Source organism: Pseudophryne corroboree, chromosome 4 (genome assembly GCF_028390025.1).
Source record: "Pseudophryne corroboree isolate aPseCor3 chromosome 4, aPseCor3.hap2, whole genome shotgun sequence".
Classification (NCBI taxonomy): domain Eukaryota; kingdom Metazoa; phylum Chordata; class Amphibia; order Anura; family Myobatrachidae; genus Pseudophryne; species Pseudophryne corroboree.
The window spans coordinates 800,406,393-800,423,966 of record NC_086447.1 but is presented as its reverse complement, the minus strand read 5'-3'; the positions used below and the strand labels follow the sequence as shown (position 1 = coordinate 800,423,966).

General features: G+C 43.8%; 1 protein-coding gene across 1 annotated transcript in view; it reads right to left on the bottom strand.

The window, feature by feature from the left end:
- The window catches only part of PRKCE (protein kinase C epsilon), a 707,603-nt gene that overhangs the window by 45,601 nt on the left and 644,428 nt on the right, over window positions 1–17,574 (bottom strand). Inside the window, exon 14 of the mRNA XM_063918382.1 lies at window positions 6,141–6,287. Coding sequence (XP_063774452.1) covers window positions 6,141–6,287 — 147 coding nt within the window. The remainder of the gene's footprint in view (window positions 1–6,140; window positions 6,288–17,574) is intronic.

Below are 17,574 nucleotides of genomic sequence, written 5' to 3'. Positions count from 1 at the left end.
GTAGTGGATGCTGGGCGCCCATCCCAAGTGCGGATTGTCTGCAATACTTGTAAATAGTTATTGCTAACTAAAGGGTTATTGTTGAGCCATCTGTTGAGAGGCTCAGTTGTTTTCATACTGTCAAACTGGATATAGTATCACGAGTTGTACGGTGTGATTGGTGTGGCTGGTATGAGTCTTACCCGGGATTCAAAATCCTTCCTTATTATGTCAGCTCGTCCGGGCACAGTGTCCTAACTGAGGCTTGGAGGAGGGTCATAGTGTGAGGAGCCAGTGCACACCAGGTAGTCATAAATCTTTCTAGAGTGCCCAGCCTCCTTCGGAGCCCGCTATTCCCCATGGTCCTTTCGGAGTTCCCAGCATCCACTACGGACTACGAGAAATAGATTTACCGGTGAGTAAAATCTTATTTTTAAATGTGAATGTGACTTTTTATCTGGTTATATTCATTATGAGTGCAATATGCAAGTAGGGAAAGGAAACATTGTTTGTATGTTTAATACATTTTTCAGATTAGCACATTTTGGAAATAAGTTACCATGGGCAAAACAACCAGTTTTCCTAGAGTTCCTCTTACAGCAATACTACCACAGAGATATAGCTGAATAAGTAGCTATTATGTACCCTGATGAGTTGCGGGCAGCATTCAGTATAGAGGGCTAAAGTGGCTGTTTTACGTCTTTGCCCTCAATGAAATATCACCATCTAATGTCCCCTTCTTTATCCATTACTCTCTGAAACATTGCTGGCAACACTGCACCGACACCATTGTGCTTGTGTGGGTTTGCTCCAGGTACTCCGGTTTTTTTCCCACACTCCAAAAATATACTGGTAGGTTAAATGGCTCCCAACAAAAATGAACCCTAGTGTGTAAGTATCTGCGCACATGAGCAGACTAGATGGGTCAAGTGGTTCTTATCTGCTGTCACATTCTATGTTTCAAGATTTAAAGTAGAATGTTAGGGATCCCATAGCAAATTCCCTCCCCTCACTTGCCTTAAAGAGCTGACGGGTTGCCCCCTCTTCCTTCCCCTCTAAGCAGATTGCTGACAATGACATGGCATAGCATATGGCTCATTAAACTCCATGCTGACTGCAGATGCTACATCAGGTACTCCATTATACTCCAAGATAGCAATATAGCAAAGACCTGCCACAGCAAGCCAGACTGTACCCCCACTACTAGCTCTACTGTATTGTTATATGATGTGTACATTAAATTATAGTGAGGCTTATACTCCTACAATAACGGAGACCCTCCAGACAGTCACAAACAGGAACTTTCAAAAGGAAAAGACATTTCAGGGACACAGCTTACTGGGCCCTGTTTCCTAATCTTACAACAGTAGTAGGGGGAAGGCTTGGTGGGTGACAAGTGATGGTCCATCCACTCAGCTGGTCACGTATTATGGCTTGCCCAATTTGTGCATTACTAGCACATGGCTTTCTGGGAGCAGCCACGGGTGAGTATGGAGCAGTAACAGACAGCAGCTGTGCACCCACTTTCTGATGTGCATGCCCCCTACGGGGATGAACAGGTGGCGAGTCACAAAACAACACCCCGAAGTTGTCACTGGAAAGATGTTGCTGCAGAGGATAAGGGACCCGCTTCCTGGATTACGGTTAAGTATACTCAGGAAGGGGGCTGGGGCAAACCTGTTCCCCTCCAGCAAGCCCGGGTAATTAGTACCTGCCCTCAACCCCACCTTGGCGCCCGTGCTGGTCCTTGGGGAGGGCTGCTGTGCATGCCTAGCTGCAGCAGCTTCTCCTTCCATGGGCCTTGCAGAGTTCACTGAATGGTTCCTGCAGCCGGCCCAGGATTCAATATCTGCGGAGTCCAGGCAGACTGAGGTCACAGTTTTATTGGCCAGGTAAGTGCTGTGCAGGGGGTGCGAGGTTGTGGTGTAATGTGTGGCATATATGTAAGTGGCATTACTGTGTGGCATTATATGTAGGAGGGCATTACTAATGTGGCATATGTGTCTGGGACATTACTGTGTGGCAATATGTGTATAAGGGGTGCTGCTATTGTGTGGCATTATGTGTATAAAGTGTACTACTGTGTGGTGTAACATTTATAAAGGGCACTTCTGTGTGGCATTATGTGAATAAGAAACACTATGGTATGTCATAATGTGAATAAGGAGCACTACGGGGTGGCGTAATGTAAATAAGGAGCACTACGGGGTGGCGTAATGTGCATAAGGAGCACTAAAGGGGGGGGCATAATGTGAATAAGGAGAACTACAGGGTGGTGTAACATGTATGAGGTAAAGCGTTACTATTGAGTGCATAACATGAAAGAGGGACACTAATGTGTGCATACCTCTCAACTTTAGCCGGAGAAAGAGGGACTTTGGCGAAGCGTAGCCGCACCCCGCTGGGAGAAAGGGGTGTGGCCTCTGGAAATGGGGCATTGCTTCACAGGAGTGTCACAATCGCGAGCCACGCCCCTGTTTTCCTCACTAAGGGGGCATGCCCAGTACTCTATGAGCTGCTGGCATGGCCCTTCTCCCTTTGTCTCCCCGTGAATACACGCTGTGCGCATAGCATCTATTCACCGCTGCTCTGCTAAGCACTACAGAGCAGTGAGTGATAGAGCCTCCCAACTGCCCCCCCTTCCCCCACCGCGGGACACTGCGGCCCGCGGGTGGGACAGTCCCAAAAAAAGGGGACTGTCCCGCGAAAATAGGGACAGTAGGGAGGTATGCTGTGTGAAGTAACATGAATAAGGAGCACTATCCTTTGATGTAATGTGAATAAGATTGCACTACTGTGTGTTGAAATTTGAATTGTGGGTACTATTGTGTGGCCACGCCCCTTCCTTGCAAGAACATGAATGAACAATGAAGCACCAAAATGAGGATTCCTATGGGTGATAGGTGTTGCTGCCTACTGTGGTGATCTGTGCTGCTGGGCGTGCTGTGCTGGTTCAGAGGTGGAACTAACGTCAGTGCCAAGGGGCACCAGTCAAAATCTTGCCTAGGGCATCAAATTGGTTAGGACCAGCTCTGGTCCTGCACAGTGTTCATTACAAAAAACTAGTGATGTGCTGGTTCAGAGGTGGAACTGACGTCAGTGCCAAGGGGCACCAGTCAAAATCTTGCCTAGGGCATCAAATTGGTTAGGACCAGCTCTGGTCCTGCACAGTGTTCATTACAAAAAACTAGTGATTAATAGACCATTAAGACAAGTGCTATAACTGTACTTTACAACAAGCTGTTCTGACATGTAAAGGAAATGTAAGGCATTACTGCGTATTTACTTCTACAACATATTACTAATGTAAGTTCTGGATTCTTCTCTCTATACTCATGAAGTCTAGTGTAACTATAAATTTGTCAGTATGTATTTTGTTGCAAACACAGGTTAGATATGGGACACCTTACAGAGCTGAAGCATTTATAGATAATTAGTGAGCAACACATCTGTCAAAAAGGAAAATGCAATTAAAAGAAACATTAATTATAGTCTAGGCGTTTTGCCAAAATAATCCCTGGCACTGCCTACCCGAAACTGGCAAGCTATGGGCTGCTCCTATTTATGAAGAACAGTGGAGATGAGTGTAGTATATCAAGAGGATTAAAGGTATAATAATGAATTTATTATATAGTGTGCACCGATTATATACTCAGAAGTAGATTAATAATAAATTAACGGCTATTTGTACAGTTGAAAGACGTTGCTTACAGCAACAAAACAAGACATTACCGCAGGAAAGCATCCCGATATGCTTGCCTTGTCTTAATAAGTCACAGAAGGATACAAAGGAAATAAAATATTTTCTATTCAAAGAATTGACTTTATTGCGAAAGGCGTTCATATACAGTAGATGCCAAGGACATGTATAAAAGACTGAAGAACTAAATGGCACCATATAAAATGCCAAGAGGCCCAGTTGAGAGTCCAAACTTGGAAGAGATGCTGTTTCCGCAAATAGTTTGACCTCAGTTCTCGTAGTCTCTGTCTCACTGATTTCTGGTCTGTGAGTTTCCAAGAGCCAAAAACTTATATCGAAAGCCTATTTATTATCTACTTCTGAGAGGGAAAATACAGTAAATTGGTTTTATATAACGTGCTTTCTGTTTCATAAACAGTATATACCCATGTCCTGTATCCCTAGAGGATTTTCGGTAGAAGCCATCTTAAAAAGCCAAAAACTTGCCTCAAATCTTTAATGGGCCTATTTGTCTACCACAAAGTAAGGAGGTTTTTTTTGCTGGCAGAATTCACTCAGATATATTTACTACTTATCCCTGTTGTTTGGAACACCAACTTTCAGTGTGTCAAGCGTCTTGTTTTTTCTTTATGGCTCCTCTCTTGGTGTCACATAGAGATCATACCTACCTCCGTTTCTTTCTAGGTCACTAAGCTATACAATAGTGAAAACGCGATCCAAATTCGTCCAGCAGTTTTTGCGTGATGCCGGAACAAACAAACAAAGACAAAAATTCCGAATTTTTTTCCAGTCTCCACAGTTCATAAACAGTCCCTAGAAGTACTTTTCTCAAAACCAATTGCTTTGTACAGACAGAACCCTTACAGTTTTATATGTATAGATATACAGTATATAGGGGGTGGGAGAGGCTCAGGGGGAAGAGTGGAGGAACATATGAAGTGGAAGTTGAGAAGGGCACAGAGGCCAGCCCACAGTAACTAGCCACACACACTGAAGGGACTGGAGCTGGTTGTAGGAAGGCCCTGGAGGCAGGTGGAGATAGGCTGTGGGGAAGGAGGAGGCGGAGCACCCAGAAAGTGTATTGTCTCCGTCCTAACACTGCCCATGGTAGCCCTGTATGGCATGAGCACCGCGCCCAGTGACCCAGTACATTGACTGGCGCCTCTCAAATGGCATTTTGTTTTACAGTATCTGAACATTTCATGCTATTCCTTATGATATTTCTGTTAATGGCTGCACCATGGAGAATGGCCTTACTGGGGTTGTAAGAATTCTCTATTAAGGGGCTAATTCATGTTTACACACAATGCCGATGTTAAAGCAACTGCGCAATTATCTGCAGACTGGAATGTGCAGAGCGATTGACAGGAAGGGATCATTTGGGGGAGGTACAGGGGAGTGGCAGCAAAAAACACAGACGTGTCATGGCCGTCTTTGGGGCGTGTATGTGCTGCGATTATGTGCGCACAAAAACATGGCTCCTGCATCGTTACTGCCGTGTCCAGTCTGCGTAGTCTTAGGGCTGTGCTAGCAGACAATGGGGGTCATTCTGAGTTGATTGCTAGCTGCCGTTGGTCGTAGCGCAGCGATCAGGCTAAAAATCGGCATTTCTGCTCATGCGTATGCCCCGCAATGTGCACGCGCATCGTACGGGTACAAAGCTTGTGGTTGTGCACAGGTTGTAGTGAAGTTTTCAGTTGCACTGATGGCCGCAAGAAGATTGACAGGAAGGGCGTTTCTGGGTGTCAACTGACAGTTTTCAGGGAGTATTTGCAAAAACACAGGCGTTGCTGGGTGTTCGCTGGGTGGGTGTATGACGTCAAATCCGGACACGAATAGGCTGAAGTGATCGCAAGCGCGGAGTAGGTTCAGAGCTACTCTGAAACTGCACAAACTGTTTTTGCAGAGCTCGGCTGCACAAGCGTTCGCACTTCTGCTAAGCTAAAATACACTCCCCAGTGGGCGGCAGCATAGCGTTTGCACGGCTGCTAAAACTATCTAGCGAGCGATCAACTCGGAATGACCCTCAATGTTCCTCGTTATTGCGTATGTGTATGCAGTTGCGAATGAGTGTGCGATGGCTCCAGTGGGCGTCTGTCTTCTTTTCTGGGCCGCAGCTTCCCTTGCGATGATCAGCAATTCCGTAGCCTTTTCTGTAGCAATTGCAAATGCATTTCCATACATACATGAAGTAGGCCCAGGCTTAGGACATTCCTGTAAGTGTCCACTGCTGCTGAATTTCTTAGAGCAACTCCACATCGCCGCCTGTCCCTTGTTATATTCTCTGGTAGTATTGTCCTCAGTAGAACATGTGAGAAATGTGAAAATATGGACGCTATGCAGTTGTTAGCAATACTGATAGAGGGCTGCTGTATATCTTCAGTAATATTCCCTGGAGTAAAAGGTCACATTGCAGATAATAGTCACAGCATTCAGTGCACGGTTTAATGATGTTACTTACAATTCGGGGTTTAAATGGAGGTTTGATTTTCCTTTGCTCTAGAAGTACCCAGTCGATTTCCTTGAAAAACGGGTGCTGCTTAATGGCCTCTTCTAGCCCCTGGGATGGCACGCAGCCTAAGCGCTTGTTTGGGTTCTTTGTCATGAACTGTGGAAAGAAAATATTACCAAGCATTAGTCAATTTATAGTGGATTTTCTGGTTAAATCCTGAGATAGCGAGCGATATAAAACACCAGTGTGACACTGCTACATGAATGTTGTACAGTATACGCAAACACCCCACCTCCACCTATCATTGCCCTCACTAATGCACTGGCATCACAAATATACAGATACCAAAAATTATAAATGTCTATTGCACCCGCCCTAGTTGTTTTTTTGTACTTTTGCACTTTTTTTTTTATTGTTTCAGATATAATTGGTTATAAATCTCTGTTTGTACACCATAAACAACCTTGGCGTAGGATTCATTATATCCTGGTAGAGGACGCAAGAAAAGGTGGTCACATGATCACAATCTAAAGGTGCGTGCAGTCATCACATGACCTAAGTGTCCTCTACAGTCTACACACACACACACATACACATATAGCAAAACTGAACATGGATCCAGGTTGGAGTTTAAATAAATATGTATCCATTGCGACTGAATAGACAAAATAATATCTCAGTCCCCTATTCACAATAGTGGAAATATAAAAAGCTAGTGAAAACCAATGCTTCCAAATCATGCTATCTGTAGGGGGATATAAATTAACATAGTGAACATCTGTAAGGTGAGACAATATATGTGTGAAAAAAACTGCAGGTATAAAAAAAAATGTCCACCAGCAATTTATCACAACATGCTTACAATATTCTACTTGCTGATATAGTGAAGACAACAGAAAATAGATATAGGGAGGTATTCAATTACTGGTGAAAATGCGTTTTTGTGGTAAAAAGGCGTGAAATTACTGCAATTCGCGGTAATTTCACCAAACGCCTATTCAATTGTCTGCAAAAACGTTTTGCGGATTTCAATTCACCAACTCTGAGCAGGTGATAAACTTAGGGAAAATCCCTATATTCAGTTAAAAATGTCGGGATTCGGTCTGAACCCCTGGGACAACCCCCTGTCTGACTAATTAGTCACTTAGAAGTTTATAATTATTTTTAATTGACCAATAATGACATGTAATTTTTGGGGTGAAAAAGTGCAAAATGATGGAAATTGGGGTACAAGGTATGGGACAGGTATATTTGGGTGCTTTATGAGTGGAACAAGTGTTTTTAGACTTGCAGACGGGAGTAATCGGTTTCCACTTTTTTTTTAAAGTCCCCTAAAATTACCCAAATATATACTTATACCCATTTTTATGTACCCCAAGTTTAATTTTAGCACTTATTTTGCTGGAAAAAAATTGTTCTATAATTTTTTTACATTTAAAAAAAAAATGCTTATAACATCCATGTGAACCAAGTTAAGTACCAGAAATACTTTTATTATAACCAGTAATACACTTTTACACTGTTATCCAATGTTAGTTTAGCTTTTTTGCGGGGTACGGACATATTTACCCTTTTTACTTTCCGCACCAATTTTCGCAAATTTGCATATGGATAGGGTGAATCGTGGAAGCGCGCATACCCACGAAAACGGACTTCACTGTGCAAATGGCAATCGGTGTAAACTGCCGTGATTTTGGTGCTAACTGAATACCCCCCATAGGTGGAATGAGCTTTAGAGCGAGAGGAGTTTGGGGTTATGCAGATATTATTCTTGCTTTCTAACATTTACTTGTGGACACTGTTTGTTCTAAATACAGTTTCCTTAATCCAGAACATTACTTAAAAGAGGAAGTTGCCACATCCTGAATGGTGACGACACATCCAGAACGCGTAGCTCCCATATGCTGGTGACAGCAGTGCCTTAGTACTGGCCATATAGAAAGAATGATATCACTAAAGCCCTGATTACAGCAATGCGATACTATGGCAACTTCTGATACTTTGCAGCACGTGTCACCAACACTGTTACCCCTAAAACAAGAGTAGCATCAACTCAGGGCTAGGAAGCACAATATGCACTTGGGTCAAAAACTGGTTAGATAATAGGGAGCAGCGCGTTGTGGTTAATGGATCTTTTTCAACTTGGACTGAAGTAAAAAGTGGTGTGCCGCAAGGCTCAGTATTAGGCCCGCTATTCAATATTTTCATTAACGACCTAACAGAAGGTCTACAGAGCATGGTGTAAATTTTTGCAGATGATACCAAATTGTGTAAAGTTATAAATGCGGAGGGGGATGCTGAGTCGCTTCAGAATGACCTAGTTAAATTAGAAGCTTGGGCAGCGAAATGGAGAATGCGCTTCAATACAGACAAGTGTAAGGTAATGCACTGTGGTAACAAGAACAAAAATAACACCTACCTACTAAATGGGGTAAAATTAGGGGATTCTGTACTGGAAAAGGACTTAGGTGTCCTCATAGATAGCAAACTAAGCAGTAGTACCCAAAGTAGGACTGCAGCAAAGAAAGCAAATAAGATATTAGCATGCATAAAACGGGGAATTGATGCTAGGGACGAGAGTATTATACTCCCGTTATATAAATCACTTGTGAGGCCACACCTTGAATACTGTGTACAATTCTGGGCACCTTACTACAAAAAGGATATCCTGGAGCTAGAAAAGGTTCAAAGGTGGGCGACCAAACTAATTAAGGGTATGGAGACGCTGGAATACAAGGAAAGGCTTGCAAGACTAGGCATGTTTACAATGGAAAAGAGGAGATTAAGAGGGGACATGATCAACATTTACAAATATATAAGGGGACAATATACAGATATTGCGCAGGACCTGTTTTTGGTTAGATCAACACAGAGAACTCGTGAACACTCGCTCAGGTTAGAGGAGAGGAGATTCCACGCAATACGGCGTAAAGGCTTTTTTTACGGTAAGGACGATACGTGTTTGGAATTCCCTGCCTGAGGGAGTTGTAATGGCCAACTCAGTCAACACCTTTAAGAATGGGTTAGATACATTCCTAATGGATAAGGATATCCAGGGTTACGGGGCATAGTCACGCACTATGGTTATTATAAAAAAGAGGGGTTAATCGGAACGGCAGTCAGCAACTTCAGTCAAAATTTTATACAAAATAATCGTGCATAGGAGACCACAAATAGGTTGAACCCGATGGACAATTGTCTTTTTTCAACCTTAGATACTATGTTAGATACTATGTAACATAGTAATATAAGAAATACGTATGATTTTACAGAAGACATCATTAAATGAAGGTTAGTAATATAGAAAGCAGGGTGCATACATTGAATATATAATATAAGAAACAAGCTTGGCATACCCATACCTCCAAACAAACACAGTGGTAGCTGCTCAATCACTCTGGAGATACTTATCAGGTGCTAGAAAAGGGGAGGGGTCACAGCAAACAGAGGGGGGTGCTTAACACCCCCCCACCACCCTCCCCCAGCACACTGACTAATATCTGCAACAATACCTGAACCTATCTGGTAATAGAATTTCAGAGATATTTGTTACATGAATTTGCAAATACATGGTTAGCTGCCGAGACACGTCAAGACTTCTCTAATATCAGCAGTCCGACGTGGCTCAGCAGCTAACCATGTAATAGCAAATTCATGTAACAAATATCTCTAAAATTCTATTACCAGATAGGTTCAGGTATTGTTGCGGGTATTAGTCAGTGTGCTGGGCCGATACCGGGGAAGAGGGGGGGAGAAGCACCCCCTTCCTCTCTGTTTGCCGTACCCATACCTCCGCAGCTTCAGGTTTGTGGAGGTTCCCCTGTATACTGTTTTGGCACTGTGTAATTTGCAGATTAGTTTATCAATCACTTTTTGTATTTTTTTTACTGCTTGTATTTTAACATGAATATCTCCTAGGGATCGCTGTCTCTACAACTGATGAGCTATGTTCCCATTCTTGTATACCACACAGCTTTAGGCCTGAATGCTTATATATAGACATTAACTGTCCACATCTAGAACACTGAATGGCTTGTAGCAATGTATATGGGTGGGCAGACCAGTAGCAGAGATTGTTTTCGCCTAAAGCAATGTTACATAGTAAAGAAAAAAAACTGTCAATCTTAAAGCACCTACAGTACTTCTGGCTAAAGTAATAAGGTATAAAAACCAGTGTCTGCTAGCACAATGTGAGGAAATCAAGGGATCCAAGTCTAATCCCCTGTTAGCATTCTACAGTAAACTGCACAGACGCCTAACCGCTTCCTCTGCCTTTCCTGTACAACACAACAGCATAACAGGACTATGTGACCTGGATCACAACGCTTCTAGTCTACCGTTATTAATACTTGAGGACAAGGACTCTCTAGGCATACAGAATTTTCATGTTAATAATCTAATGACGTGTGTAATAAAAAATACATAGAACTAATTAGATCATAAGACCTTTCTGTTTTCAGCCAATAAGATTGCAGCATTATAAAACATTAGTAGCTGACAGAACACCACTGAGCTGTTACGGTATAGGAGAAGACAGAGGCTGATCTGAAACGCCAAGCTCCATGTACAGTACCTTTCTGGATGCGCTAAAATATGAGCCCTTTATCTGGTAAAGATTACAGATTTTTCTTTTAAAACACCTATCACTGCAATGTATCATTATGATATCAGTATTATCCCTAAGCAGTAAGAGTTAATAAAGCGTTGTGCCAAGCCTGTCCGAGGCTAATGCCGAGCAGCGGAACTGGAACATGACTTGGCTATCAGTGCCCCTAGAAATGTAAAAACAATATTATACAGCAGGGCTCTTGCCAGTGATGACCCATTCATGTATAGAGCAAAAACACCAATCACCATCACTCATTGATCTTTTTGCCCTATGATAAATATGCCCCTGCATAACCAAAGCAAATATGGAGGACTTGCCTTGAGATGAGCAGAAGAGTAGTTGGGGCAGAGCAAAAATGTACACGTATGGTAAAGTTATTAGTCATTACGGGTTCAGTATAAAATGCCGGCTACGGGATCCAGCGGGAATAATACCAATGCCGGGATCCCGATGAGTTAAAGACCGACAGGGGTGAGTGTGGGCTGTTTTATGTCTACCTTTTTTGTGCGTTCCTTTGACCCTGTCGACCTTTTTTACTGTCTATCTATTCTATGTCGACCTTCAGACCCTGTCGACCTAATGAATGTCGGCCAGTAGTGGTAGACCTATTGACTGTAGACCATTTTAATGTAGATCTAATAATCCATATCCATTAGTGCTACATACTGCTAATTGGTGCACCCAGATGGCAGAGATTCTTTGGTGGAAACTGAATTGCCGGTGAAGGGTGCAAATTGCCAGGGCTTTTAAATGCACCCTTCGCCCAGACGATTCTCACTGGTGACAGTGCACAATGAAGTAAATTCCCTAGTGACAGTACATAAAGTGCATTCCCTGGTGACTCTGTGCCCAATAAAGCTCATTTCCTGGTGACAGTGCACAATAATACCCATTCCCTGGTGATTCTGTGCACAACAAAGCCCATTCCTTGGTGACCATGCACAATAAAGCCCATACCCTTGTCTCAGCGCACAATAAATCCCATTCCCTGGTGACTCTATGCACAATAAAGCCATTCCCTGGTGACTCTGTGCACAATAACGCCATTCCCTGGTGACTCCGTGCACAATATTGCCACTCCCTGGTGACTCTGTGACAATAAAGCAAATTCCCTGCTGACAGTGCACTAAAAAAGCCCATTCCCTGCTGACAGTGCACAATAAAGCCCATTCCCCTTGTCACAGTGCACGATACAGCCCATTCCCTGGTGACAGTGCACAATAAAGCCTATTCCCTGCCTACTCTGTGCATAATAAAGCCCATTCCCTGGTGACAGTGCACAATAAAGTGCATACCCTGCTGACAGTGCACAATAAAGGCCATTCCTTGGTGACTGTATGCATGATAAAGCCCATTCCCTGGTGACAAAGCACATTGAAGGCAATTCCCTTGTGACTCTGTGCACAAGAAAATTGTGGTGGCCCAGTGCACATGTGAAATATCGACATTGTCAGAATGTTGACATTAGAGCTAGGTTGTGGTAGGTAGGGTCACTGTTAGGCATCAGAGGGTCGGCTAGGGTTAGGTGCTGGGATTAAGGTAGGGACAGAAGAAACAGTTACTGGAACAATGGAGCATTGAAGGTTTGACCCAGAAGTGATGGTCACATGACCACTGGGACCTGGAAGACACTGCTAGACCCAATGCAGCCGTCACAAGCAGGCAAGTGACAACTGGGCCACCGGAATAGACAAATCAACATTCTAACATGTCTATATGGTCAGTGTCGATATTATCATGTTGATATTATGAATGTTGACATATAATACAACATCCGTCAATGGTATATGTGGAAAATTACATTTTAATCTTAGCTGAGAAAGGGAACAATGTGAATGAGACAATTTTTTTTACAGCCCAATATAAGTTTTATATGATAATTCATCTATACCACATCCTATATTTTATATTAATAATACTTTCTTATAAAAAGGATAATTTTCCCTTTAAGGACTTTCCTGTGCACTGGACAGGATTACAGTGTATTCTGGCTTCATATCAAACCCCAGGTGTTCTACATATTTAAAGGCTTTGAATCATATTTCAAAAGTAATCCTACTGTTTACGTGTTCTATACATCATTATTTTGTTATTCTCTCCACACCTTTCTTGTTTAAGCAGGATCACATTTGCTTGTATATTCAATTATTATTTTTAGCTATTGGTATTCTGTTGTTAATATTTGGAAACTGGAGTCGGAGAATTACACAACCTTAAATATTAATTAAATTAAAGTCAGAAAACCGAGATGGCATTCACGGTGCAACCGATGCCAGATGCTTTGGGTATGGTTCCTTTACAGCTATACACTACAGAACAATTGTGTTTTTTGTTTTGATACCCTAGAACACTACTAATAGAATACATTATTATCCTTTGAGTGACTTTAAAATAACCTTAAAGGAACAGAGCATACTGTACTTAACTCCTCTCCCGGAAGGTGCAGGAGATTCCTGATTTCCCGGAAGAGCGTGAGGATCTCTTCCTAGTGAAGTGGGCAGAATGGGGAGGTAATACCAGCAATCGTGGGATCTGTAATGAGGAGGCGGGGCTAAAGGATGTGCATTGCGTTGTTTCAGTACTACCCCTTTCGCACAGACCCACAATTTGCAGCATTTTTTCCGTAGCAGGGGTCGTAAAAAAATAATTAGGAGTGACACTGATGGCATAGAACATATCTTTTCTTTTTAAATGACCTACCATTGTAGTCTCAGCTGGTAGCAGGAGTGCTAAAACGAATCTAAACTGTATCTCCCACAATAATAGGCCCTAAAGCTTCTAGGGGCCTAAAGCATCCCCCAGATCCCTGGCCATGGCTCTGATGGGGTCGACAGGTTCCATCACCTCTCCAGGACCACTGTAAGATCTTACAAAATGTCATAGTGAGCACTATGCTGCAATTATCTTTATGAAAGAGAGACTCATAGCTTCGATTATATATATATATATATATATGTATATATATCTCTATCTCACAGTCTTGAAAAAGCACATAAGAGAAAGACCCACAAAAGCTCACGCAGGGCCAGACTGGACCCCTGACCTGTTGGGCCTGGGTCGGTCTATTTTGCCCGCCACCTCGCCCGATGTGCTTGTATGTAAGAAAGATGGGGACGTGCTGCAAATCCACACCCCCTGACTCACGGTATGCCCCCTGTGAGCAGTGTCCACGCCCCCCTGTAACATGCACGTGCACGCATAAATGCCAGTGTCGAAAATCAGCCCCAGTACACACACTAGACCCTTGAAATGGAGGAACAGGAGGTGATTATAAAAATATGGCCAAAGGGTCATTAAACTCTGTATGTGATACTACTCATCCAAGAAATATATACTGTAGATTGGTTGCTATCGGTAACTACTCCACTCTTTAGAAGGCTTGACACATTTCCCATTTGTTTTTTTTTCCCACCAAATGATGACTACTAATGAAGTTGGTGAAGGAAGGCATCAAATCAATATTTCCATGATGTCTCAAGTAGTGATGAGCGGGTTCGGATCATCGGGATCCGAACCCGCCCGAACTTCACCTTTTTTTTCACGGGATCCTCCCACCTTGCTCGGTTAACCCGAGCGCGCCCGAACGTCATCATCCCGCGGTCGGATTCTCGCGAGATTCGTATTCTATATAAGGAGCCGCGCTTCGCCGCCATTTTTCACTCGTGCATTGGAGATGATCGTGAGAGGACGTGGCTGGCGTCCTCTCAGTTTCTATGTTCAGTGGGCTGCAAATTGTGCTGCAAATATCTGTGCTCAGTGTGCTGCAAATATCTGTGCTCAGTGTGCTGCAAGTGCAAATATCTACGTTCTCTGCCTGAAAAACGCTCCATATTTGACTGTGCTCAGTGTGCTGCAAATATCTGTGCTCAGTGTGCTAATTGCTTTATTGTGGGGACTGGGGACCAGCAGTATTATATAGTAGGAGGACAGTGCAGAGTTTTGCTGACCAGTGACCGGTGACCACCAGTATTATACGTTCTCTGCCTGAAAAACGCTCCATCTCTGTGCTTCATTGTAGTATATAGTAGGAGGACAGTGCAGAATTTTGCTGACCACCAGTATAACTATATATATAGCAGTACGGTACAGTAGTCCACTGCTATACCTACCTCTGTGTCGTCAAGTATACTATCCATCCATACCTGTGGTGCATTTCAGTTTTGCACAGTTTGCTGACCACCAGTATATACTATATAGCAGTACGGTACAGAAGGCCACTGCTCTACCTACCTCTGTGTCGTCAAGTATACTATCCATCCATACCTGTGGTGCATTTCAGTTTTGCACAGTTTGCTGACCACCAGTATATACTATATAGCAGTACGGTACAGAAGGCCACTGCTCTACCTACCTCTGTGTCGTCAAGTATACTATCCATCCATACCTGTGGTGCATTTCAGTTTTGCACAGTTTGCTGACCACCAGTATATACTATATAGCAGTACGGTACAGTAGGCCACTGCTCTACCTACCTCTGTGTCGTCAAGTATACTATCCATCCATACCTGTGGTGCATTTCAGCTTTGCACAGTTTGCTGTCCACCAGTATATAATATATAGCAGTATGGTACAGTAGGCCACTGCTCTACCTACCTCTGTGTCGTCAAGTATACTATCCATCCATACCTGTGGTGCATTTCAGTTGTGCGCAGTATATATAGTAGTAGGCCATTGCTATTGATAAATTACTGGCATATAATTCCACACATTAAAAAATGGAGAACAAAAATGTGGAGGGTAAAATAGGGAAAGATCAAGATCCACTTCCACCTCGTGCTGAACTAGTCATGGCCGAGACGATGAAATGCCATCAGCGTCGTCTGCCAAGGCCGATGCCCAATGTCATAGTAGAGAACATGTAAAATCCAAAAACTCAGTAAAATGACCCAAAATCTAAATCAAAATCGTCTGAGGAGAAGCGTAAACTTGCCAATGTGCCATTTACGACACGGAGTGGCAAGGAGCGGCTGAGGCCCTGGCCTATGTTCAAGGCTAGTGGTTCAGCTTCACCTGAGGATGGAAGCACTCATCCTCCTGCTAGAAAACTGAAAAGAGTTAAGATGGCAAAAGCACAGCAAAGAACTGTGCGTTCTTCTAAATCACAAATCCCCAAGGAGAGTCCAATTGTGTCGGTTGCGATGCCTGACCTTTCCAACACTGGACGGGAAGAGGTTGCGCCTTCCACCATTTGCACGCCCCCTGCAAGTTCTAGAAGGAGCACCCGCAGTCCAGTTCCTGATAGTCAAATTGAAGATGTCACTGTTGAAGTACACCAGGATGAGGATATGGGTGTTGCTGGCGCTGGGGAGGAAATTGACAAGGAGGATTCTGATGGTGAGGTGGTTTGTTTAAGTCAGGCACCCGGGGAGACACCTGTTGTCCGTGGGACGAATATGGCCATTGACATACCTGGTCAAAATACAAAAAAAATCACCTCTTCGGTGTGGAATTATTTCAAGAGAAATGCGGACAACTGGTGTCAAGCCGTGTGTTGCCTTTGTCAAGCTGTAATAAGTAGGGGTAAGGACGTTAACCACCTAGGAACATCCTCCCTTATACGTCACCTGGACCGCATTCATCAGAAGTCAGTGACAAGTTCAAAAACTTTGGATGACAGCGGAAGCAGTCCACTGACCACTAAATCCCTTCCTCTTGTAACCAAGCTCCTGCAAACCACACCACCAACTCCCTCAGTGTCAATTTCCTCCTTAGACAGGAAAGCCAATAGTTCTGCAGGCCATGTCACTGTCAAGTCTGACGAGTCCTCTCCTGCCTGGGATTCCTCCGATGCATCCTTGAGTGTAACGCCTACTGCTGCTGGCGCTGCTGTTGTTGCTGCTGGGAGTCGATCTTCATCCCAGAGGGGAAGTCGGAAGACCACTTGTACTACTTCCAGTAAGCAATTGACTGTCCAACAGTCCTTTGCGAGGAAGATGAAATATCACAGCAGTCATACTGCTGCAAAGCGGATAACTCAGGCCTTGGCAGCCTGGGCGGTGTTAAACGTGTTTCCGGTATCCACCGTTAACTCACAGGAAACTACAGAATTGCTTGAGGTACTGTGTCCCCGGTACCAAATACCATCTAGGTTCCATTTCTCTAGGCAGGCGATACCGAGAATGTACACAGACGTCAGAAAAAGAGTCACCAGTGTCCTAAAAAATGCAGTTGTACCCAATGTCCACTTAACCACAGACATGTGGACAAGTGGAGCAGGGCAGACTCAGGACTATATGACTGTGACAGCCCACTGGGTAGATGTATTGCCTCCCGCAGCAAAAACAGCAGCGGCGGCACCAGTAGCAGCATCTCGCAAACGCCAACTCGTTCCTAGGCAGGCTACGCTTTGTATCACCGCTTTCCATAAGAGGCACACAGCTGACAACCTCTTACGGAAACTGAGGAACATCATCGCAGAATGGCTTACCCCAATTGGACTCTCCTGGGGATTTGTGACATCGGACAACGCCACCAATATTGTGCGTGCATTACATCTGGGCAAATTCAAGCACGTCCCATGTTTTGCACATACATTGAATTTGGTGGTGCAGAATTATTTAAAAAACGACAGGGGCGTGCAAAAGATGCTGTCGGTGGCCCGAAGAATTGCGGGCCACTTTCGGCATTCAGCCACCGCGTGCCGAAGACTGGAGCACCAGCAAACAGTCCTGAACCTGCCCTGCCATCATCTGAAGCAAGAGGTGGTAACGAGGTGGAAACGAGGTGGAATTCAACCCTCTATATGCTTCAGAGGATGGAGGAGCAGCAAAAGGCCATTCAAGCCTATACATCTGCCTACAATATAGGCAAAGGAGGGGGAATGCACCTGACTCA